Source organism: Marmota flaviventris, chromosome 3 (assembly GCF_047511675.1).
Source record: "Marmota flaviventris isolate mMarFla1 chromosome 3, mMarFla1.hap1, whole genome shotgun sequence".
Lineage (NCBI taxonomy): Eukaryota > Metazoa > Chordata > Mammalia > Rodentia > Sciuridae > Marmota > Marmota flaviventris.
The window spans coordinates 31,525,431-31,552,638 of record NC_092500.1 but is presented as its reverse complement, the minus strand read 5'-3'; the positions used below and the strand labels follow the sequence as shown (position 1 = coordinate 31,552,638).

General features: G+C 30.7%; 1 protein-coding gene across 4 annotated transcripts in view; it reads right to left on the bottom strand.

Annotated features, from left to right (window-relative positions):
• The window catches only part of Cep290 (centrosomal protein 290), an 84,907-nt gene that overhangs the window by 39,578 nt on the left and 18,121 nt on the right, over positions 1-27,208 (bottom strand). For all 4 annotated transcript variants that reach the window (XM_071609657.1, XM_071609659.1, XM_071609658.1 and 1 more), the window contains exons 13-28: positions 25,615-25,787; positions 24,671-24,833; positions 23,107-23,207; positions 22,946-23,033; positions 21,776-21,888; positions 20,231-20,315; positions 19,558-19,700; positions 16,417-16,581; positions 15,884-16,033; positions 14,007-14,122; positions 11,483-11,585; positions 11,166-11,396; positions 7,807-7,980; positions 5,987-6,098; positions 2,833-3,038; positions 1,698-1,849 (exon numbers count right to left, since the gene is read on the bottom strand). In XM_071609657.1, coding sequence (XP_071465758.1) covers positions 1,698-1,849; positions 2,833-3,038; positions 5,987-6,098; positions 7,807-7,980; positions 11,166-11,396; positions 11,483-11,585; positions 14,007-14,122; positions 15,884-16,033; positions 16,417-16,581; positions 19,558-19,700; positions 20,231-20,315; positions 21,776-21,888; positions 22,946-23,033; positions 23,107-23,207; positions 24,671-24,833; positions 25,615-25,787 — 2,275 coding nt within the window. The remainder of the gene's footprint in view (positions 1-1,697; positions 1,850-2,832; positions 3,039-5,986; positions 6,099-7,806; positions 7,981-11,165; positions 11,397-11,482; positions 11,586-14,006; positions 14,123-15,883; positions 16,034-16,416; positions 16,582-19,557; positions 19,701-20,230; positions 20,316-21,775; positions 21,889-22,945; positions 23,034-23,106; positions 23,208-24,670; positions 24,834-25,614; positions 25,788-27,208) is intronic.

Genomic DNA, 27,208 nt, shown 5'->3' with positions numbered 1-27,208 from the left:
GATTCATAATATGTAATATTGTCTCACATTACATGTTATAAGAAGTTCTAATATAATTATCAGAAGTTATACCTAATATTTAGCATTTTCCAAATGTATACACCAAAAGAACCCTGATTGCACACTTTTTTGTAAGATACTAATTATTATAATTTGGAAAATGCATTAGAGTAAGGTAGTAAATTGGTTGATCTAATATCATTACACAGTTAAGAATATAGAAATTTTAATATCCTAAGTTCCCAGTGTAGATTAATGTGTATTTTGATTTGCTTTAACTTGTAAGTTATTGGAAAAGTTAAAGGAAACAAAATATACATTTATTACAATTACAAAAAGTTAAGCCCTGCTACTTCCCTTATAACTTTTGAAGTTAGATAACATGGGCAAGACAAAATGTAAAATTTTGTTTTGTGCTAGAATAATTTCAGTTCATTGTGACAAGCCAAGTTCCCTCAAACTTATCAGAAGCTCTTACAGCCAGTGTCGAAGTTTGGATTAATACAATATGATAAAATGAAAAATCACAAAGTAATTATTTTTAAAAGTAAGGTCCTTAAGGAGAGAAGAATTAAAAAGAAAAAAAGAAGAAAAAAAAGAGTCCTTTATAAAGAAAAGGGCTGGCAATGACTGATATTCCCAAGAGGACTATCAATGCTTCAAAAATAATGGCTATAACTTTATAAACAAGCTATAAAAATATTACCTTAATAATTATTCATGCCTGATAGGTTGACTCAACACTCCCTATACTTTTCATTGGAAGTAGTACTTAATTACAAAGGAAAGTGAGTACAAAGCATCTCTACCTGGCACACAAACATTACTCTTAAATTTTGTTTTCTAAATTAGCTTGGGGCTATTTCCTAGTGTGAAATGAAAACTTGTGATTGTATGAGTTAGCGTAATACCTTGCAGAATGCCTAGTATACAGCAGATGCCCATTGTAAATTAAATCAAAATCCGAACTTTTCATTGTATTTTTAAAGCAACCTTATGAAACAACCTTATGAAACAAATCTTCTATCTTCAACAGACAGAAGAGGTACTTATACTTCCTTATTAAAGTAAAAAAGCATAAGTTGAAATGCATCAAATGACCATTCTTCTTTTCACTAAGAAAAAAATCAGTATGAGGAAGGAGCAGAGCTCACAGGATCTTGATTACAACTTCAGTGCTTTCTGCAACAATATTCTTTCCTATCTCTGAAAAATGCAAATTTTGACAAGGCATTTCCTCTTCAGTGTCATTATTTAACCTCTTTAAAAATTAACCTTGTTAATTAGTGGTACACACCTATAATCTCAGAGGCTTGACAGGCTGAGGAAGGAGGATCAAAAGTTCAATGCCAGCCTCAGCAACTTAGCAAGAGTGGGCTTAATAAATAAATAAATGGATCAGGAATGTAGCTCAGTGGTAAAGCATCCCTGATTTAAATCCCCTGTCTCCTTGTTAATGTTAGTCTTCCTTTTCTGTTGCAGTTCTGGGGCTTAAACCCAGGGCCCTGTGCACAATACAAAAGCACTCCACCACTGGGCTATAAACCCAGTCACTATTCTTCCTTTTCATATAAAAAGAAACCAGTATCAATTTCCATTGAGAATATTTTCTCCATGTGCCTGTAATATATTTTCTGAAAGACAAATTAGAGAAAACATATCTAATCAAATGATTAACTTGTTTGCAAAGCACTTACTTTGACACTTCAACTTTTAGCTCCATTTCTTTCTTTTCTAATTCTAGAATCCGTTGCCTATCAGCATCACTTACTGCCTTGCTCACACTATTAGCTAACTCATCTCTTAGCATGTGTTCCACCTTCTGTGCATCCAAGTTGATTTTGGTAAGCTAGAAAAAAGTAACAAAAAAAATTCAGATAAATAAGTTGTTTGTTTGGTGCCTGGATGGAACCAAACCCAGAGCTTTATGCATGCTAAGCACACTTTACTGAGCTGTATCTCCAGCCGAGATACATCAGTTTTGGTTGAGATTTTTCTTATAATTTAGTTTTCAGAGTAGTGCAGTCCTATTTACTTTGTCTTAATTCAGACACAGGTAGAAAGTTTTAAGAAGAGACTGAGGATAGGAAAAAGAGGAAAGATTCAGAAGTAATCAAACAATGGTTGTATTCTAATGCACCAAAGACATTTATATTAGGCAATTAAATATTTTATAATATCTGAACTTCTGATGTTGAGAATTCAGTGTATTCATATTTTATCTCCATTACATCTCTATACATAAATCCAAATTTTTTAATAAAATATTATTAGTATAGAATTAGAGACTCAGAATAAAGATTATATATATGCTTTGGAAAATATGTTAAGTCTCAATGTAAGCAATCACTGTAAGACAGTTGTTTAATCATAAATTGCAGAATATATGTGAACCATTTACTGCCAGGCAGTTTAATGATTCTGACTACATAAAAAAATCTAAAACCTTCAATTTGTAAAGTCTCTGAAAGCAAAGATTGCTGTCTATTTTCTTCTTGTTATAGGCTCAGCTCCCAAACAGGGTCTAACGTGTAATAGGTAACGAATATGTGTTAGATGAAGGGATGGTAATAGAAGGCAACTTCATTACTAGGTAATAACATCTCTTTATATATTAAAACTACAATATAACATTGGTAAGAAACAAGAACTTACTCAAATATGTTTCTTTTAAATAATTCAGATTTTTAAATAATTTTTTTATTTACTCATTACATGAAACACAAGCTCCATATTCACATGCTACTTCATAGATACAGACCTCTTTACAATAATATAATGTCTACTAACTCTTTACTCTCTAATTGCATGATAAAAATTTTAATATCAAACCTCAGCAAATTTGGTTTCCAATTCAAAATTTCGTTCTTCCATTTGCTTTAATGAAGTCCTTATGTGTTCATACATTTTTTGACAATGTTCAGCCCGCTGCCTTTCATTTAATTCCTTCATTTCCAACATAGTGATTTTTTTTGAAATAGAAACAATGTCACTGTTGGTTATTGACTTCTTTGCCTTATCCATGTTAGATTCATTCCCTATAAGCAATAATACTCAAGTCAATCTCATATGGTTTATATTCAAATCATATCTCAGATATTTTAAATGCTGTACATAAGGAAATATTATAGTTCCATGGAAAGCTCATGAGCTTTTAAATTATGACAGACCTGGATCTTATTCTTAGCTCTACTACTTCCTCCATATCTGATGCCTACCCAATTCATCTCTCTGAAACGTATGTTCTTCATCAAACAATAATTAAAAAAAAAGGGAGTGCTGATGTAACATTGTAAAGTTTTAGCACAGAAGTGTTACATATATTAAAATCAAAATATGGAAAATTCATATACTTTACAGAAAGGAGATAAACTGCATGAGAAGCAATGCAATAAAGCAACGCTTCTTTGGAACACAAGTATAATGACTTGATTTTTTTAAGGCATTAAAGAAAAACTGGAAAGTAAAATCTGAAGCTCTATGACTGAGATTTTACCAAATATTTTACATTCTGTTATTAGTTGTTACATGTAGATATATGGCTTGTCTGGACAACAAAGTCTCTGATTAAATGAAAAGAAATTAAAAGCCTCAATTTTCTATGAGAAGATATCATGTAGGAGTGTTATTAGTTACTTGGTCATTCTTTTGGTCAAGGAAGAAAACCTACACTTTTGCTTTACATAACAGATATATTCCTGAAAAAAAAAATATGGTAGAATATTTTGTTTTTTAGAAAGTCAATTAGAATTAAGCATGACTAAATTTTTTTTTTTTTTTTTTTTTTTTTTTTAATATCAGGGCTTAAACTCAGAGGCACTTAACACTGAGCCACATCCATGGGCCTTTTTAGTCTCTTATTTTAAGACAGTGTGTCATAAGTTGCTTAGTGCCTTGCTAAACTGCTGAGGCTGGCTTTGAATTGCGATTCTCCTGCCTTAGCCTCCCTAGCCGCTGGGATTACAGGCATGTATCACCACTAAATAAGCTTTATAACAATAATGCCTCCCCCTATTTGTTCAACTTCAAAATTTCAAATCTTATAACTGCATTTTCTCAAAGTAATATGCATTTTTGAACAACAAAATAAAATTGGCAAGTCTTAGTTTTGAAAATTATTTCATTAGGTCCTGTATCTATCTTTAAAATAAATGATTTTAAAATAGCTGCTACAAGCTGTGATCAAGTAACTAACAATAACAGACTACCAGAAGAAGCTTCACATTAGTAAATCAGTTCAGTATGGAACTGAGACCCCTTCAAGCAACCTAAGCATCAGAATGGAAAAAAAAAAAAAAAAACAAAAAAAAACTTCACTAAATGTAAATATACAAAGACATAAGAAGCCAGGCATGGTGGCATACACTTGTAATCACAGCAATTTGGGAGGCTGAAGAAGGAGGATTCCAAATTCAGCAACTTAGCAAGACCCTGTGGTTAAGTGCCACTGGGTTCAGTCGCCAATACAAAAGAAGAAAAAGAAGGTAAGATGTCCTATATTGTGCTAAAGTCCAAAAATGAAAAGAAGCTTGGAGGAGGGGCTGAAACAAATTTTGGTACAGAGGAAAGAACACAATAGACCAATAGTAAAAACTCCTCAATGAAGAAAAAAGATAAATGAAGTGACACTTAAAGCTAAAAGGGAATAGGAAGTAAGAAGACACTCTTAAAATCTTGGTGATATATTTTTTTTTTAAAAGAGAGAGAGAGAGAGAGAGAGAGAGAGAGAGAGAGAGAGAGAGAGAATTTTTAATATTTATTTTTTAGTTTTTGGTGGACACAACATCTTTATTTTTTATTTTATGTGGTGGTGAGGATCGAACCCAGCGCCCAGTGCATGCCAGGCGAGTGCATTACCACTTGAGCTACATCCCCAGCCCAAGAGAATAAAATTTTAAAAACCTACTGAAACTTAAGTAAAACTTAAGTTTTCAACTGGCATCTTCTTTCATGTATGTAGGAGCTACATTAAAGTTAATTCATACTTAATCTCTTTGTAAATTAAAAATTATATTCATAAAAGTAATTTTTTAAAAATTTCCTAATGTTTGCTCTCTCTAATCCAATTGTCTCAGTAATAGAAGCCCTGAAGAGCATTAGAACTATAAATTCTCAGAAACAAGTTAAAAATACCTTATTCAGAGCAGCAAATTTATTTGAAAATTATAAAATCCAATGCTATGAGAGAAAATTATTAAAATGCTATATAAATTTTGACAACTATAAAACCTAATATGGAAAACCTAGTAGGAGCCACCAAGATTTCAATAACTTTTGAAATAGTAATATCTGTTAGAAACATATGAAGATGTTCATTGTAGCACTATAAACAATACCAAATGAATGATTTAATGATAATCATTCAAACTGGGATATTGCACGAACATTTACATTTATGTGTATGATGAGTAAAACAGTAATATTTTTTATATTTACTAAATGAACATAGCATATAACACAAATACATATTGTAATTTGAAGTATAGAAATATATGAACATATAAGTAAAAATGTGATAATACAGCAGTGCAACTATAAACAGTAAAAATTCTTTTCAGATTTTCTTTGATGTTTTATGGTAAACTTAATAATAGCAAATATTTTATGATGAATTTAATAAAAGCAAATAAGTAATTAATATAACCACACTTAGGGAGTACTCCATATTACTATTAAAATACAGGATTTTTCAAAATTATCACTACTTTTGATTGTTAAATGATGTTCAAAATAGCTAATGTATACTCATAAATTTCTTACTAGGAACAAATATAATTTATAAACTGAAAATCAAATTTGGTGGGAATTTGTACAAGATATTATTCATCAACTACTTACTAAGTTAAACTTCTGGGCAGAGCTCATATTTTTAAACAGAATATTTTCTCCTTTTTTGGAACAGAAGTGGAATTTTAAATGAGAAGCATCCCTAATGATAAATGATAAACATTCCTAATCATTTTCTATTACCAGTCATAAGACTTACCTAATTTAGTCTCTTGTTCCCAGGCTTGTTCAACAGTGTGAAGTTTTTCCTTGGTAATCTCCAGTTCTTTATTTATAGACTCCATTTGCTCTTTTAAGGATACATTTTCACACTGAATAAAATACACATCATGGATAAAGCTATACTATAATTCAGACCAATATATCACAAAACTAACACTTTCTTAACTTTATGCAATAGCTCCTAAAACTTACACTCTAGTTTTTTAAATACTGGAATTCCCCCCATATGCAATACACATATATACACACACACACATATATATAACATAAAATATTATTTTAAAATAACATCAAAATTTTATATATCTAATATGTCACTCTAAACTTTTAAGTATTAGCTTCTACCACTAAAACTGTATGTTCATTTTGGTCAATCTGGAATACTCAAAGGTTTCACTGTACCCTCTCTGAATTCTAGACCACAAAACCTATGAGCAGAAAAAAAATCATTATTTATGCAAAAAAGTGCTCATAATGGTTTTGTTACACTGCAATAACAACTTGGACCTTGGCATATAATAAATTTTGTTGAAGTAACATATAAATGCATATTTGATAAAAGCAAAGATTTAAATTACAAAGTATATCAATTTTTTTTAATTTTCAGGAAAGATGAAAAATATTCTTTGGGAAAATAGATGAAATAGTTTTAAAATTACTCATTAATGTTATCTACAGGGGATTTCTTCCTAGAACAAAGGGCACAGAGAATGGGAAAAAGAAAATCAGTTATGAACATACCTAAATACTCAGAATTTTTCCATAAATATAATTCTTGGAAAAAGCAGTAATAAGTAAATGGATCTTGATTACTTCTAAATAGTATTAATGTATAACGACTCAGATAACTTTGTAAGAGTCACTGAAAGGTATTCAGAATGTTTCATTTATTGAATGTGTACCCCTAAGCAAGTAAAAGCTTATGAGCCAACAGAGTTATATTTAGTCCTCTATTGTGAGAGGATCTTAAAAGAGAACAAACCAAAAATGTAAGTGTCCTTATTTCTAATGAGGAAGATGAACAAATCAGACCATAAAAGCATAAAAGAAGGTCAAGTGGCTATGGTCTGGGTATATTCATGGATGGTTTAAATTAAACTTATATAATATCCACTCTAATCTTTTCTATATAATAAAAAAGATGGAGGGGTTGGGGTTGTGGTTCAGTGGTAGAGTGCTTGCCTAGCACATGTGAAGCCCTGGGTTCGATCCTCAGAACCATATAAAAATAAATAAATAAAATAAAGGTATTGTGTCCAACTACAAATAAAAAATAAGTATTTAAAAAAAAAGAAAAGATGGAAATTTGCAGAGCTCATTCATGGTCCAGGAAAAGACATCAGAGTGAACAAAATCCATTCCAAGAAACAGAATCCAGGGACCATGGGAGAACAATATGTTCTGGGAACATAGATAAGGGAAAGAGAAGAGTTCTGAATGACACTTCCTCCTTTAATTACAATATGCTACCTGTTCCATACTCTTTTTTTCTTTAAGTGCCTGGGTGAAATAAGTTTGATTCTGCTAAATTATGCAAATGAGTTAAAAAGAATGACCTGCATGAAGTTAACCAGAAGTCATTCTGCAACCATGAATAATGTGTTACATATGTGTATGTATACTGATAATCAGAAATAAAATACAATAAATATATATTTATGAACTATATGTCTGTTAAGTTTACATAAAGAGAGGTAAACTCTAATAAACTAAAATTTACAGAATTACCTAAAACCTAACGACCTCACCAAAGAAAAATGGCTAATATCACAAGGTTGGAGGATCACACAAACTTACCTCTAGGTATTCCAAGTTACTTGTTCTTTGAACAAGCATATTATCTTTTTGCAAGATATCCCTGTACTTTGCAGTCAGTTCATTGTATTGTTTATTGGCCAGGTCTAATTCAGACAATGAGACACTATTATCTATAATTTTTTGGAGAGCTGCAATCTTAAAAATGGCCATTTCCTATGTAAAGAAAAATACACTGAATTATGTTGGTATATTTCTTTCTGCTGAGTCACCATATTTTCCTGCAATGATGTACTATGCTGCTATGAGCACAATGCAACAAAGCTAGTCATGAATTGAAATTTCCAAAATTGTGAGCCAAAATAAAGCACTCTTCTTTTTAAATTGATTTACCTCAAATATTTGTTGGAGTAATGGAAAGTTGACTAACACAATGTTCTATGAACCTGCTATCAAGCTATGAAAAATCATCAACCCAAGGCACTAAAGTGTCTTTAATAACACCAAAAAGAAATGCCTAAACTTTCAGTCACTCCAGTAAGTTTCTCTGTGATAAGTAAAAATTACATATAAAAGAAAACTAAAAGAGATGGAAGTTTATTAAGAAACAGTATACCAAACAACCACATTTACAAAGTGAAGAAGATAAAAACTTATGGTTACAATTTGTTCTAAAATAAAATTCTCATAATAGTGTTTTAGATATTGTGATAACTTCTCCATCAAAATATGCACACAAGTCTACCTTGTCCTGGGAATTTGGTTTCATTCTGGGGGGGGGGGGGGGGGAGGATAGGGTAGATGAAGCTCTATTTCCCATTTTCACAAAATATCCCTTTTTCTCAGCTTTCTAACTGTTGTACAAAGAAAGAAAGAAAGGAAAGAGGAAGGAAGAGAAGGAGGGAGGGAAAGAAAGAAAAAGAGAATAGAAAAATTCAGGTTGAATGATTATGTTGAAGAGGAGATTCCAATTTATTTTTCTATTTCAAGCCCAAGACTATAAAACTCAAAAAAAAAACCACCTAAAAATATAAATAATAACATTTCTGATGTCTCAAATTTTCCATGTCTAAGCAAAAACAGCTTTCAATTTTTAACAATTTCTTATCTCATCAAAATTCAGCTTTAAGATCATACTAAAAATAGGTTCATTAGCAATGATATTATCATCCATTACTATCTACAAAACAGATGGTAACATTTAAATTTTACTTTGAATTTTTTGTTCATATGATTCTAAATTTACATCATATACACTGAACATCTACATGCTTAAAAATAAGATACTAAGTCAAGGTGCAGGCATATAACCTTTCTATCCTTGTTTATGATTGCAAAAAAGAAACAGAATAATTTGCTGTCCCCGGAGATAAGGCAGAATGGTATGAAAGGCACAGTAGTAGAAGTGAGATTTTAATTAAATTTTTTGAAAATATAAATTTGTATATATGCAAATCAATTAAAAATAATCCCTAAAATTAAACAAATGTAAAATAAATATGTCTATATATCAAAAGTATATAATCACAAGAAAAGGAATTATTTCAAGTAACTATAAAGTATATTATTTTGCCTATACATCATTAGTGAAATTTAAAGAAAATAAGAATTGTAAGGACATTTTAAACTATGTTAGCAACAATGGTGCTGTCATTCTTGCTTATTTTCAAATTAATGTATGTATTATATGATAAAACATAATTATTTTATGTTAATAGTCAAAGTACAAAAGCTAAAGAAGGTTTGAAAAAAATCCATATTATTTACTTACCGCATAATGCTAAATTTGAATTGGCAATAATATTATGAACTTATGGTGTAAAAAAAATATACATTATTATATTTTCTAACTTGTCCATTGAAAAAGACTAGAAGCAATGAAATTCTGAGAGCAATGACATCCACTGATCAGTTTTGGGTGTCTAAATACTTTTCTCTCTAAAGAGAAACAGGTCTCTATAGAGAAATGGACTATTCCAAGGCCAGACAAGAAGTACAGAAGGTAAAACTAGAACATTTTGTTGTGCTAACCAAACTTTGAAGTTGGGTTCCAAGACTAATGATTTCTTGTCCAAAATAGGAGCCAGCTTTAAAAGGCTCCCACTGGCCAAAGTTGAAAAAAATGATAACTTAAACTGAGTAAAATTCACTGAATAGTTAAGTCTGTGCGTCTGTGACAACACCTAAAGAAGAGACACTGAGTGGAAAAACACCAGGAAGAAGCATGACACACAAACTCTGTATTCTGAAAACTCATCATTAAAAGAAAAGACTGAAGCATTTATCTTGACTTTGCAGGAGGAATTATACTTCAAGATAATTGAATGGCCTGGGCTAATAAGGGAAAGCTCTTTATTTTTCAAAAGAATAATTGTTAATAAATGTAAAAGCATAATATAAATAAAAAATTGTGATTTTGTAATTTCTAATGAAATAATTTTGAGCCAAGCAACAATTATCAGTGAGTGTTAAAATCATTAGTGGTACTGATGAAGAATTTTATTTTCATGGTGCCAAAATATCACCAGATAACTAATCACTTAGTAACAGAGGTACATGGTTGTCCTCCCTTTGACATAGTAATCAATCATGAAATATGAGACAACCAGACATTTTGTCTCTTGAAGTGATACTTCCTAAAATATAGATCATTACTTATGAATCACTCTTATCAAAAATGCTTAACTTGGAACTAACCTAGGCCTCGGAAATAACTTTTCAAAATAAAAGGCATAAAGGAACAAGTAAAATAACACACACACACAAAAATTAGATAAATCGCTGGGCATGGTGGCTCCTGCTATAATCCCAGCAGCTTGGGAGGCTGAGGCAGGAGGATTGTGAGTTCAAAACCAGCCTCAACAACTTATCAAGGGTCTAAGCAAGTAAGGAGACCCTATGTCTAAATAAAAATAAAAAATAAAAAAAAAGAGGCTAGTGATGTGACTCAGGGTTACATGACCCTCAGTTCAATCCTCAATACCAAAAAAGGGAAAAAAAAAAAAAAAAGATAAATCTAATATTTTTCCAAGAGAAAAAAAAATTCTACACTAAAAAGATATCTATATCCAAATTCCCTTAATGCATAATTCTGACACTACTAATAATATGTAGATGTATTCTTGGTATTAAGCAAATAAGGGGATTATTATCAATGTTTTTAGGTAAGATAAAGTAATTGTGGTTATGCAAACGAAAAATGTAAATTTGTATTTTAGAGATGCACATGAATACATTTAGAGGAGAAATTATCTACAATTTAAAAATATTTCCACAAAAAACAGATGAAACAATTATGGAAAAATGTTAATAAATAATCGTGGTTCATCAATCTATGCTATCTTCTGCATATTTGAAAATTTTTATAAATTTAAAACCAAAACAACAAAAAGCACAAGTACCTTAAATCTCTGCAAACATCCAATTTTTTCACAAACTTCAGCCTCCATTGACATCAAGTCATTCTTTTGTTTCCCATTTTCCTTTCTAAGTTGTCGTTCCATTTCTACTAAAGTTGTATATCTCCTTATAAGTGACTTTTCATTCACTTGCAAAACAGTGATTCTTCTGCTATTTTCTGAAAGTGTTTTTCTCATTTCATCTGAATCCATCTGAAGAGCATTGAGCAAATTCTGCACAAAGACAGATATCACTTGCTGAGTTTACCTATCCTAGCTTACACAATCTTGTACGCGGATGTTAAAAGTAATTTACTCACATTATATTCTTTTACTTTTATAGCATCTTGTTGGATTTGATCCTCAAGCTTTTTCTTTTCCTCTTTGATTGTTTCAGATTCTGTTTTCCAGGTCTCCTTTTCACTAAAAATTACAAAAAAAACAGAACCAAAAATAAAAAAACAAAAACAAAAAATCCCACACACAATACATTAATAACACAAAGTTTACTACAAAAAGGTTACTACAAAAAACTTTAGGTCATGGAAATTTAATGTTTACTTAAAACAAGAAATATTCTGAATCTGACACACAAAAAGTTTTATACAGAGGATTTGGTCAGGAATTGATTTTAAATAAAAGCAAGATAACAAAGTTATTTTATTAAGTTGTCAACTTTATTAATTTAAATAATATTAAATCTAATTAAATGACTCATCATTCAAAAGGGATACTTATTAGACACTTATACATAATGCCTTATTCCAAGTCTGGATAAGAATGTAAGCAAATCTCAAACATCATGTTCCAGAAAACAAACTAAACTTTGAAGCCTGGTTCAAAGACTAATGAGTTCTTGTCAAAAGGACATAGAACTGGCTTTAAAGGGTACCACTAGCTAAAACTGACCAAAAGAAAAACTACTCCAGTTGAGTGATTATTCACTTATAAACTGAATCTTATTAATATTTTATTGAAAATAGAAAAGGATCAGGAAAATAATCAATTCTCAAAACTAATTCTGGAAATCAAGTCTTAACATTCCCACTCAAAAGCTGAAAAGCATTTAGAATACAAAAATTAGAAATCATCAGACTTAAAAGAGTGTGTGAAAAGGACACAAAATTTCAGTTAGAAGTTCAAGAGAGCTATTGTATCAGTACTGGGGATTGAACCCAGAGCCATCTGACATTTCATGATGTACATACATGAAAACAACAGAGTGAAGCCCACCGGCATGTACATCCATAATAATGGGATCCTAGCTGGGCACAGTGGCACACTGCTGTAATCCCAGTGGCTTGGAAGGCTAAGGCAGGAGGATCAAGAGTTCAAAGCCAGCTTTAGCAATAGCGAGGCACTAAGCATACAAAATAGGGCTGGGGATGTGTCTCAGTGGTTGAGTGCCCCTGAGTTCAATCCCTTGTACATCTCTTGACAAAAAAAAAAAAAAAGGGATCCTAACTAGAAAAAAAAATATATTCCATGCTTGTATAATTATATCAAAATGGATTCTACTGTCATGTATAACTAAAAAGAAGAAACAAACTGAAAAAAAAAAAAAAAATCAGCAGAAACTCCTGGTGAACCCAAGCCTAACCCCACATAAAACATCTCTGTGCAATAACAGAACCCTGTGTCAGAATGTGAAGGTAGCAATGACTAACTGATACTAAAAAAAAAAGAGAGATCTATTGTACGTACATCATGGTTACTGAGTTAAGACTATATATACTAGAAAAGTGTTCAGAGTTTACATGTTCTTATCACACACAGACACAAAAGTATAAGATAACACATATTAAATAGCCTGATTTGTCCATTCCACAATTTATACATTTTTAAAACATCATGTTGAATGCCATAAACATATGTAATTTTTACTTGTCAATTCAAAAAATAAAATGTATTAATAAATTCACATTTTAAGAAGGTGTGTTAAGACATTGTTGCCTATAAGAGACAGTCTATAATCACTTATAATCTACTTGGCTTAAACCAATTATAGTAACATCAATCTCTTGATAAGACTGAACATGTGACTTAATTCTGGCCAATAATACCTGAGTCAAAGTTGGCCAGATGTTGCCAATGTCTACTCACAAATAAAAATTAGGTGGACAAATACATTGCTCTTCTTCAGCAGACATGGTTCTATCTTCTTCGGATTTTTGTTACTATTTTATAACCAAAGTAGGACATAACAACAATTTGAAAATATCATCTACCCTCTTAACTAGCTTGGAATTTGTTAGGTCAGAGGATAATTATCCTTAGTGTTTACATCACCTTTGATGTATAGAAATCACTCTATGGATACAGATTAGATAGCAGAGATAAGAAGATATATGTTAATCCCTACATACACATATGAATTGTTACAAGTGATGCTAACTAATAGCAGCTGACATTTATAAACTGTTCATATGTGCCATACACTAAACATTTTCATGTAATAATTCACTTATTTTTCATAAGAACACTATGAGAGAGATATTACTATCAGAATTCTACAAAAAAGGAAACTAAAACATAGAAAGGTAAAGCAGCTTGCTCAAGGTCTTATAATGAGCAAATATTGAAGTCTGGATTAAAAACAAGGCAAAACAATCCCAGGACATGGATGAGCTTGTGATCATTAAAACTATACCATCTATCTAAAAACAAATTCTTCACAACTGTTACCAGTATATTAAAAAAAAAAAAAAAAAGAGTGAAAGAGAAAAGGCAGAAGGAAAGAACAGAACAAAATATCTAAATTCTTCTAATGTTACTTTCATTATGAATGAAATACACTATGAATATACTATGATTAAATTTATAAAGTTTTGCTAATACTTTTACCTTAAATATTCTTTATATAATAGACTTTGCTGATGACGAAGTACTGCAAATTTTCTGTTATAGTCTTCAAGAGATTCCTCTAAATTCTTCAACTTTTTTTCTTTAATTTCTAGTTCCTAAAAATTTGATTTAAAAATAAGAATTCAAAACATCATAATTCAAGGATATAATATATATAAAAATGTACTATGGCTGAGCGCAGTAGCACAAGCCTGTAATCCCAGCGGCTCAGGAGGCTGAGGCAGGAGGATTGCGAGTTCAAAATCAGCCTCGGCAGAGCAAGGCACTAAGCAACTCAGTGAGAAACTGTCTCTAAATAAAATACAAAATAGGACTGGGGAGGTGGCTCAGTGGTGGACAGCCCCTTAGTTTAATACCTGGTATCTGCCCCCCCCCCACAAAAAAAAATAGTATGAAATGGGTAAAATTACTTTTATCAGTTATGGTGGTCACAGTAAGCATACAAATTATTTGAAAGAAAAGTTACCTTTAAATACACACTTTTATCAGATATACAGAATAGTTAAAAACACACACCTCTAACCACTCAGTGACATATCATTTTGTGAAAATATACTTTCATACCTCCACTCAAATTATCTATCCCCTCCAATCATTTCATTTTAAAGATAAATACATTGAGACTTCAAAAGATTACATAACTTACTCAACATCAAAAATACTCAGTGGCACTACACTTGAGATCCCTTTATTAAGGACATATGCCAGACCTGGTGCCACATGCTTTCCAGATACTCAGATCTAACATTTGAAGTTGCATCTCTCTGATGTTCCATCGCTCTATAATTCCTTAAGAATAAGAGTTCAAGTATTTGGTTTTTCAGTTAGGATAGGTTTTTGCACATTACCAATGGTTATTCACTAATCTATCATAATGCATTTCATGCATCTTGTTGGAAAAAATTAATCCTATCGCAAATAAAAGGTCAATGCCACATGGCCATTATTTATTGAAAATGTCCCTTTATTAGAGAATAATAAGAGAAATCATAAAGAGTACTATAAAGAAAAAAGTACTATGAATTTCAAAGTAATGATATAACGAGTTATAAAGCAACATTCTGATAAGTAGTGAAGACTGTCCCTACTTGACCTGGATGACAAGCAAAAGTCTAATATTTAGGAAAAGACTATTTTTATATCAAATACAAAAACAAGCATTTGATAATTATAACTCAAGTGATCAATAATTTAATACAAGAATACAGTGGTACTTATAATCAAGACCATTTTCATTGATTTTGAACACATTTTTGCAAATATATTTGTAGTATGTGTGATATTATGGTTATTCAAACTTCAAATAAAATAATGAAAAGCATCTCTCATTAGGCCATTCATCATGCTCATGATACACACAGCAAAAGTGAGAAACAAACACAGGACAAGTACTAGAGCATGGTACCCTTCTTAACTTGCTATTGGATTTAAAAACTAACAATTTATACAGTAAAGGAAAGAATAAGGCTTAAAAAAATTTTTTTGGCTCAAAAACTTTTCTTGTGAATAACACAGAAAAGTAATCATGACACTAGAAAGGGGTTTATCAGACTTTATTCTCTTGAATTATTTCCCTAACCAGCAATAAATACAAGTACTCACCTTATTTACATGTCACTACTTTATAGTAGCTGCTTGATGTTCCTATTTCATACGAATGACACTCATCCAAATAAGAAATGTGAATATGCTTCTTGTGAAGATTAATGGAATGAATTACTTTTATATAAACTATTCTAACATAATTCACAAATAATATATCTCAATGTTCTGAGAGCTCAAAGGAATACATGAAGACTAAATTAAGAAACATACTATCAATGATTTTTGTTATTCACATGTAAAATTTTCAGTACCTGAAGAAGATGTATTAAATATTCATTCTGACAATTAATGATATTGGCACTAGATGGTGTTATCCCTTCAGGTAAATCTACTCCTTTAAAAACAACATTTGATCCTTCTGATTGTCGTAGAAGATTGATCTCTTTCTCAAGATGATCTATCTGAAAACAAACAATCCAAAGATGAGACCCACATGTTTTACAGCCAAAGAAAGACAAATTGAAAATACTAAATTATACTTCATGGTTTCCCTACCGCATATTTTTTAAAAATAGGTACATGAATACCAGAACTGACAAAAATGAATATAATCACGCTCGAATTTTATTTTAAAATGCCTAATTATAAGACACAATTTTTGTGTTTTTCTATAAGGCAGTAATTTTTCCACTTACTTTCATAAGAAAAATTCAGTTTTCTTAATTTTCAAAGAATTAACTCAATGGACATTTTCTCATAAAGTAGCCTCAAGAAAACAAACAAATAAACTTTTCTATTAAACCTATGTTTTTATGCTTAGTATTTTATTTAATAAAATTCTCACCTTTAAATTTGCTTTTGCTAATTGCTGCGAATAATTTATAGCCTCCTTCCGAGATTCCTTGAGCTCCTGTCTTAATTCTTCATTTCTTCCAGTAAGCTGATCAACTTGGGCTTTCAAATGCAGACTGGCATCAAAGATTCCTTCTGCACTCTTTGATTCTATAGCCTGGTATATTTATATATTAGAAATATAAGAAAGAACAGTAAAATCATAGGAAACAAAAATTTACCTTTAAATAAAATTTGACATTTAAACATTTTTCTATTCTGATTGCCATGAGTAGTAACAAAGTATGGTATTTCGATGTCTTATTTATGAATTTACATTTATAAAACTGCAGTTCAACTTACATTACCATGGTCATTATTTCATTTTAACATATAACAACATCTAGTTAATAGACTGGCAGACTAGAAAAATAACCAGAGGATTAAGATGACCAGAGTTCAAATATTAACCAATCCCTTACCAGCTGGGCAAGTGATTTCATTTCCTTATCTCTAAAGTAGAAGAAATATTGCTTCTCCCACTTCACAGGATTTTTGTATAGTCAAAATGAAGTAATTTACATGTAAAAGATTTGAAACTACGCAGCATATGAATTAAAAGCATGAGCAAAGGGATGGAAAAACTTCTACATTCAGTTAAGGGAATTTTTCAGTGCTTCCTATCTACAGTTGGAGCATACATGACAATGAAGGCCAAGTAGGATAACAAAATTATTAAATAATAACAATGAAAAAAGAAAAAGTAATATGTAAGATATTAACATATTATCAGAGTAGCCTCACTGGCCCTAATGATCCAACAATGCATGCATACACACATACCACGTACTCATCTATATAATAATATACACAAGTATCTTTGGACTTCAGAAAAACTATATGCAATAAGCTTTTCAATGCAAAACAAGCTTTCAGAACTGAAAACAGAGACAAATAAGATAAATTAAGTAAAATAATCTAATCTATTCTGGAGGGTGATGTGGTGTTTAGGCAGTTGATTTATAAAAGCAAGTTTTTACCCAAAGGAGATCAGAGTAAGCCATGCAAAGTAGTAAGTCATATTAATTCAAAGGGAATATCAGGTAGATGGAAAGTAAAGGACAGTACTGCCTTGTTAGTCATCCTGCTACCATGCTATCTACATAAGCTTTTGGTAAAGTGAGGTTGAATTAGATGGTATGGGGTACTGAACAGTATCCTATATAATAGAGACTGAACTGAAGTGCATAAACCGGAATTAATGTGATCTAAAGAGTTATGAATTCCGGCCAGCCACTGTAATTCCAGCGGCTCCAGAAGCTGAGACAGGAGGATCAAGAGTTTTAAAGCCAGCCTTAGCAAGGACAAGGTGCTAAGCAACTCAGTCTCTAAATAAAATAGGACTGGGGATGGACTCAGTGGTCTCATGCCCGTGAGTTCAATCTCTAGTACCAAGAAGGAAAAAAAAAAAAAAAAAAAAGGAATTCTGAAGACCTCTAAAGGAAATAGTAAGTATTCCTAGGTGATCTGTGAATATCAGAGCATATTAGAATCAGAAAAAAAGTACAGCAATCCAGAATAGAACTCTATCAAAGCAGAAGTCTGGGGAAGGTCCAGAGATTGTCAAGAGAAATAGAAGGTAAGATTTCCTGGGACTATTCATTCTGTGTTTATTTGATCAATATGTAGAATTTCCCATGGAGAATGAAGCTTGATCTGGGATACAATATTAGTAATGGGTAGCATCATGGACAAAAGATGATCACATTCAAAAAAGCATTAAGAATCATTTTAGACATTCATAATAACAGAAACAAAACAACGTCACCAACAGAGAAGTCAGAATCAGAAAAATATACAGGGAACCAACTAATTTGCATAAATTCTGTCAAATGATTTTCTAGCCTCAGGAAGCTTTTAACATAATCAATGTCACTCTTGCTCTCTGTTAACAATTACAATATTAGAAAGAATTCAACTATTGATTAATCATGGTTTTAAAAAGCAATTAAGTGAATAATAATTTTCCTTGTAAATGAAGTAATTTTAGGAAACAATTTAATAAAGTACGCTATATATAAGTTCAGTTTATGTATTATATTCAAGTTTATGTAACAGACACTCATTAATACCATGCAATTCTTACGTCTCCATACAGTAAATATAAATAAAATATTAATTAATGGCTAAAATTCTTCCTGTAGTCTACATAATATTATATTACACTTCCAGGTTTATGGTATAATTTCCTAACAGATCTACATTTTTCCATAAAACAAATTAATTTAAAAAGTTAAAAGAACATGAACAAAGTATTTTGGGCGTAAACCTGAATCCTGGAAGAAAAGACTATCAAGAATTGAGTTTGCCATTTTTAAGAGTTTAATTTGAGGGCAGGCTGCAGTTGCAGAGACCTATGATCTTTCTGGCCTTGAAGATCATAGGATAGCACTCAAATTCTCAGAAAATTAAAGAGAAAATCTCAGTGAGAAGAGTGCCAGCATAAAAGAACTCTAAATTCTTTGTTTAAAAGTAAATAAATAAATAAGGCTTCCATGGGCTGGGGTTGTGGCTCAGGGGTAGAACACCTGCATGGCATGAACCCTGGATCCATGAACCCTGGATCCTCAGCACCGTTAAAAGAGCCATTAAAAATTAAAAAAAAGAAAGAAAAAAAAAAGCTTCCAGGCCTCAGACTGACTCCTGAACCACAATACTGATAAGAGAGAAAATGAGAATGAACTTAATGATAAATAACAACAATTAGTAATTGACAGAAAAAAAGATGAAATATTAGAGAGAGAAATGTACAGATCCTAAGGACAAATGAGAAGATATCAAAACACATATGTCACTGGAGTCCCAGAGAGAACAGCAGAAAAATAACTGAAGTAATAATGGTAGAAAAATCTTAAAATTGTAGTGAATAGATTCAAGACGTTGAATCCCAAACTAGATAAACACACAGCTCAGCACATTATATACAAACTGGTAAAAAAACAAAAAAGAATTATAAGCACATTATTATACAAAGGGAAGCAATGATTCAAATGATCACAAATATTTCATCAGAACCACAAAAGCAGTATAACATCATCTTTAAAGTGGGAGGCGAGCTGGTTGAAGACAGACATTTGTATGAAAAATAACTTACATTTACTAGTCTTTCAAGACTGGGGATAATTAGAGATGTTTCTCTTCCTTTAATGTCAGGATCCTTCTGCATTTCCTTAATAGCTTGCAATATTTCCTTCATACCTTCTTCAAGTTGCTTATTTTCTTCAGCTAATTCTTTCACTGTGATTACAAATTTTTTCATTGAATGAAGAGATTTTCATAACTTATATTATTTTATATAGAGGACTAATATCTCACATATAGAAAAACCATTGGGAAAACACATACATAAGTGTAAAAAAAATCAATTACAAATGCAACATGAATAACTTAGTGAAATGGCAGACCTATTTAAATAAAGTACTCATGATAAATATTTATTTCATAGATGAAAGACATAATCACAAGCATACTTTTGCTTTAACTTAAAATATGCTTTATATTAAAAAATTTTCAGTTTTCTAACTTCACTTTTATTAGAGAACACAAGAAAAATTTGATATACATTTCCACAAAAAACTTAGAATATCATTTTGACAATGAAAACAGCAAATCAACTGGATGAATGAGAGAGACTGAATTATATATATTATAGAATTAATTAAAGCTAAAAAAAGATTAGAAAGCAGAGAATATATAGAGTTCTTTTAAATCATAAATTTAGTATAGAAAAAACAGGTATAGAAAAATAAGAGATAACAGTAACTTACATTTATTCTGAAATTTATTTATTACAGTCTTACTTCTTTCTAAATCTCTTTCCTTTTCAATTAGTTCTCTTGAAAGAAATTCATTCTGACAAACAGAATAAAATTGACATATTTTATAAGATATTACAATAGTCTATAGGTTTCACACCAAAAAACAGACTATGGAGACACAACAATAGTCATCAAAAAGGCAAAATTAGATTTAAAGGACAAAATATATCTTCCTGCCACTTTCTCCCTCGCTCAATGACCCCCACAGCAAAAGGCAAAGAAATATAAGGACACATTTTGTCCTTACTACCACAATTATCTCTCTTGATGGTCTGTCTTTACACTACCTGTTCTGCTTCGCTTCTGTGATATTCAAGCACTATTTCTGCATTTTTACTCTGTGCTTTTTCGATCAACAATTCCTGGGCTATAACTTCATTAAAGAAACACTTAACATATTAGGCAAATCAACAAGTTCTTATAAAATGTATTGCATTTCTAATTGTTTTTAAAAACAGAATGTGTACAAATTAGTGTTAATGTGCAAACAAAAAATTTATTATAATTGTTATAGAACTTTGTTAGAAAAGTCACAAAAAGTGATCCCAGGAATATAACCTGAAGGAAACTCGCCTAAGATCTAAGAAATACTAGCTCTCTCCATAGCTGTTCTATAAGATTTTCAAGTGGATCTATTGACACAATTCTGCTTATACTATAATAGGCACAGGACCCAAAACATTAACTTCAAGCTTACTTTTCAAAATCTCAGTCTGTAAGGGTATTTCACTTTTTTTTTTATCTTCTTTCAAAATGACATCAGCATGCTTTATCTGGGTATGAATCTGTTCATTTCCTGATGTTGCTACTTGTCATTTATCCAGGTCAGGTATATCATCATTAATTTTTTGACAAAATATTACAGATTTTTGCCTAAGTGATAATTTCTGCATGAAGTCTGAAGCTGTAGATACGGTATGAAAAGATGAAACTAGTGCTTGATGGCTTCCTGATACTTTCTTCAGAAAGACAGCATAAATAGTCATTTATTACTCCATTGCTCTCTGTACTAAATGTAATGACTAATGATTTCAGATTTCCTAAAGATTGTAAATATGTTGGTTTAAACATCTCTCTTATTGTAATAGTTTCCAGAATTGAATTATCTTTTCCTCAAACAGTTGAAGAACGTCTATGTAAAGAGAGTAAAGGATCCACTCCACTTTCTACTCTATGATGAATTTCAGATAACATTCTTGATAATGATCATATGGTTAGATTCTCCTCCTTATCATTCTGATCTGACTATGGAATACTGAATTCTGGTCTCCGATACAGCATCTCTATTTCATCTGAACTCTCAATCAGTATTCAAAGTAAATAATGTCTCATTAATCACCTTTGGATCAACAGATTATTTAAGAAAGTAAACATTTTTCTTTACTTATTTCACAACTATAAAAGAACAGGTGTCCAAAATGAGAAAATAAGAAAAAAATGAAATGCTGATAACATTTTCCTTTATTTTCTCTGCCATAATACTTCATTGCTTACCTTTGATTGTGTTTCACTCATATTTTTGAGGCTTACAAAATTCAGTTTTCTTTCCCCTATGCTATCTCCTTGAGAAAGGTCTTTAGTTCGGTTCAGGTCCTCAATGGTTAATTCTACATAAAAGAATTAACAAATTAAAAATCAAAATAACTCTCCTACTATTCTAATGTTTTAATTCTTAAAAGCAGATTCGAGTTTTAACCTAAACAAAATGTAGACTAATTATTTTGAAAATCCTTGATCCATATGTAGTCAGAATAACCTGATCTAGTTCACTTTTAAAAAAGCTATGAGAATTTTATTTTTTGATTTCTATCATTTTATTTTTTATTTTTTCTTATCATTATTTATCCATTCTATACTAAAAGTACTAATAGATAAGTACAGTATTCAAAAACACATGTAAAAAGTACATAAAAATCACAAATTATGAGTAAACTTTTATTATATTAGTATATTATAGTTTCATTTTCATAGAAAATTTATGATTACAGATACCATAAAACTAAAAAACCATAATGCTCTACTATAATTCAGAGATATGCTTGTGAACTTGGCCCAAATTTAAAAAAAAAAAATCCCTCTTTGTGGTGCTCTTAACAAAAAATTATCTGTGGTCCTTTAACAAAAACTAGTAATAGCTATTATAAAATTGAACCAACTGTTATTTTTTCACCAAGTAAAATAAACAAACAAGAATGCTAATTTTTACATTCAATAAAACATTATTTTCACTTAGTACTGAATAATTTACAAAGAAGGTTTTCAATGCACAGTCCTGAACGAAAGAGAAACTATTAAGAGCAACATATTAACATGAATATTGCTAAGTATTATCATTATTAATCACAACATAGTGAGAATTACAGTAGAAATTAAGAGTATACAATTAAAACTTCCAAAACCATGATTTCTAAACTTTGGGTTTTGTTTGTTCTCTTGTTTTTTTTGTTTTGTTTTTGTTTTTGTTTGTTTGTTTGTCACCTGTTTCAGATTCAGGATTGAACCCAATTATACTTAGTTACCTCTCTGCAGGTCATTATGTTTATTTATTAAAACTGCAGGAGATCCACTATAATATAGAAAAAACATTAAAAACACAGAAAATTTCAGATTCAAATGACTCATAATCCAAACATTCTTTTAAAGGTATTGAATAACTGAGGATACCTGAAATTGCACTTCTTTTTCCTCTTTCTTGAGCCATCTGACGAATTTTTTTTTTCAGATTGAGTCGTTCTTCCTCTAAACTTTCAATCTATAAAGTAGGAATTATTAGTTTTCTTTATTCAACCAAAAAAAAAAAAAAATCAATTAACCACCATACTTGCCTCTTTCAAAAGAATCTGGTTTTCAGCTCTGTACTGCTGCTGTTTTAAGCGTTTACTATTTCTAAATTCAGTTAAATCAATCATTGTCTTTGGTTCAAGACCTAAAACAGAAAGCAGAGTAATTAAAAACTTAAAAACATTCAAATTAACTACAAAAACTTCATACACCATCAAGCAACTGGTTATAATTCATTTAGCTAGTATCAATGAAGAATGGATTACTTTTTGTGCAAGAATTTTCCAGTTAATTGTGCCAAACCCCAGATAAAATTTTATTCCAATTATTATGGAAACACTAACAAAAACTCCATGTCAGGCTATCACAAAAATATTATACTGTATTATTAAGAACAGAAGCTTTGAGATAAAATAGACTGTAGTTCAATTCCCACTTTTATAACTAAATCAAAGGGATAACACTGTATTTATTTATTTTTCTTGACCAGTCAGGAATGTATATAATAAAATTAACCTAAACATATTGCTTAGAGCAGTATCTGGCACATAGTAGACATTATTAATAACAATATCAATTACATTATCATTATTAGTCTGTTCTTCCCAGTGTACTTGCCTGCTAATTTGCTATTACTAAGCAGCTAGGCTTTGAAAAACAGATGTTGTAATTGTCTAAAGTAATTATAAATCAAGACTTAAAGCCTTTTAAGGACAGAAAATCTAGTGCTTGTGACAGATCTATAGATTGTCAGAAGTATCTTTAGGAACTTCCAGATAACTGGTTATGAACTGACTGGTCAATTACTCACAAGTCCAATTTGAGGTCCTACCTTAATTCTAGATCTTATTTCACAAATAAATAATCTGGATAAAATATTTAATTTTCTTTCCTTTACAGAAATTTTTTTACAATTGATCATTTTAAATCTTAGAAAGCATTAACTAATATTTAGCAAATATAATGAAATCAGTTTTTAGAACTTCATTTTTATTTTAAAGAACCAACTTAAATTGAACTATCGGAATTTAGTATCAAACTGGTAATATTAAGTAATGTGTTATTCACTCTAATCAAAACATAAGTTCTCAAAGTGAGATTTACAAATTGCTTGTTAAAATCAACAGAACTCTTAAAATACTTAACTAAAGTAAAACTTAAGCAGCCTAAATTGTAAAAGTCAAGAATCTCAAAGTCCTAAAAAAATTTAAACATTTATAAATGTCATTAGGAATTAATTTGAAACAAAGAGCACTCTGCAAACTAACTTGTCATTGGTCCCTTCTTTTTGGAGGAAAAAAAAGGTTAACGTCTGTTATGTGGTATTAATGTTAAAAGACTTTCATTTTTTAAACAAGTATCTATTACTGAGGAAGTATCAGACTATATAAAATGAGATTCCAGGACTGCTGACCCACAATCTCGACTAGATGAAATCCTCAATCCCACTTCAATAGAAGCAGCTTCACTTCTGTGTAAATGTTTTCACGGAAGTATTTATTTAGGGGAGAAAAGCATTCAACTACTTAAAAGTAATAGTAATAAACCAAAGTAAACAAAAAAGAATTGGAAATCATGTATGAGAAAACTACTTAAAAGATGACTTACCCACACGCTCTCTAAGCTCCTCATTTTCATCAAGGAAATCATTGATCTTCAACTCAAGTTTATTGATTTCCTTTGTCAATTCTTCAATCTCTCTATCTCTTATTTTAATTTGGTTTTTACAATTCTTTATTTCAACAACAGCATCTTCTAAACCATATACTCCCTGAAAAACACCCAACCTAATTTAAATATAACATAGTTTATTTTAATAAATAAATAAAATTCATGAATTATTTAAGAATTATCTTTCATTAAGTCTCAGAGGAAATGTGTATATACCTACAACTTATATGATAGGCATATTTCAGGTTTTTTCAAAGTTTAAATTTATTTTTTAACAGATAATAAAAACATAAAAATTATACATTAAGGGTTTTTATGTACTTTTATAAACTGAATTTAATAATAATAATTATGGAATACAAAATGCTTAAAACTTCCCAGTACAACATCCTAATGGCAAACTGTTAGAATACTACATATAAAATTATTGAAAGTTAAAAGTGAATCAGCAAAACCAATAGAATATGTAACAAATTAAGTTGCCTAAGGTGGGATCATTTTAAAAATTATAAAAAGTACAAAGTAGACTGTTGACAAAGAAAACAAAACAAAACCATCATGTCACAAGTTTTGTCAAACCAGCCAGTGGTATCACATCTACATGGTGGCACAAAGAATACAGATAACAAACAATCTAATTTTGCAACTTCACCAAAGCTTATTATCTGGGCAAAATGTTTTGATTGAATGGTTTGAAAAAAAAATTCTGACAAAATATAAATGCTCAAAAGATTGAATAGTTTAATATAAATTAATTAGAATAACGTTTATCAAGAGATTTATGGAACTTTTTAAAATGGTATGCAGTAAAGGGCACAAAAGAGTCTATAAGTGGTAAAAATAATTCAAAGCTTCTTGACTGACAAGATAAATATACATACCGATTCATAATCTTTTAACCGTTTCAGAGTCTCAACTAATTCTTTATCCTTTTCCCTAGCATCAGCCTCAGCCAGTTCAGCTGTTCTCTCAGCCTCTTTAGTTTTCTCTTCTAAAATTTGTACCTTTGACTGAATTTTCATAAAATGATTCTGTTGAGAAAGGGATGAAGCACCTACAGGTAAAAACAAAAATCATGAAATTAACTGGGTTGACTACTTACTCCTTTAAATCAGTTGTTCTAATGTATGGACAGAAGTGGTATAGCACTAAAAAGCTCTTTTAATGTTGCAATTTATATTTGTAAACTGAGAGTTCTATTTTGGTTTGGTTAATAAAATTAACTAAAAAAAGTAAAGTTCAGTTAAATCACCTGAAGGGATTAGGGCTAACAAAAGGCTGCAAAACAAGGCTTTACAGGATTGATCATTGTTAACAGAGAATATTCACAATATTCAACTTCTCTTTTGACCATGTAATTTGAACTACAAATTTTTAGCTGCCACCTGACCATCTGAAATGAAAACTAAATTTCCACACTCCAGCAGTCAGTTATGGTCATATTGCTATAGAAAATACAAAGATCATGCATGAATTTTACAAAATGTTTTTAAAGGAGAAATGTCAATCTTTTGTTTCTTTCCTCTATCCTGCTACCTGGCATATGGATATGAAAGTTAAAACTCAAACGTTATTCTTAGAACTTGAGATCAAAATCTCATGTTGAGATGGGCAGAGAAACAAGACAAAGAAGTCCCAGATGCCTGCTACCTTATATCTGTGTAGCTACCATACCAATCCTGAACTGAATTAATTCATTTTTGTTTATATCATAGAGGAATAAGTTTCTATCTTGTTTAAATCATTGTCCCATGCTTTATTTTTCTATAATTTGCAGCTAAATTTAATCATAACTTAAGTAAAATAAAAGTCCTAAATCCATTCTTATATTAGCTTACTAAACTGTGGCTAAACCAACATATAATATACTTATCATTCTAAAATTTATCAACACAAATCATACTATGCCCATTCATAATAAACTTTTACTAATAAACTTTTATTATGCACTAGGCTAGGATGGGAGATCACATAAGGTCTTTTAAGAAATGAGACCTGGTGAGACAGGCATGGTAGTACATGCCTACATCGTACACTCAGGAAATTAAGGCAGGAGGATCCTAAGGTTCAAGACCAGTCTAAGCAAATTAGTGAGACCCTGTCTCAAACTAAAACATAAAAAGAACTTGGGATATAACTCAGTAGTGAGGAGGAAAAAAAAAAACACACACCTCTATATTTCAATACTCACTGCTAAAAAAACTTTTTTAAGTAAGTAAATAAGAAAGAAACAAACAAGCAAATGACTTCTGCTCTCTGGAGCTAACAGCCAACTGTGAAAGAGGCTGAGTTGTCCCCGAATATCTATTCTCCCTTTATTACACATAGCCATCACAATAAACACTACCTTTTCTCACCTATCCTTCAGCATGTGCTTTTCATCCCTTGTCTTCTCTACTTCTATTTTGCTATTTGGATATGGACATGGGTAAAGCTGCCTTCTAGACAGAACAAAAGATAAGCCCCTGGACTGCC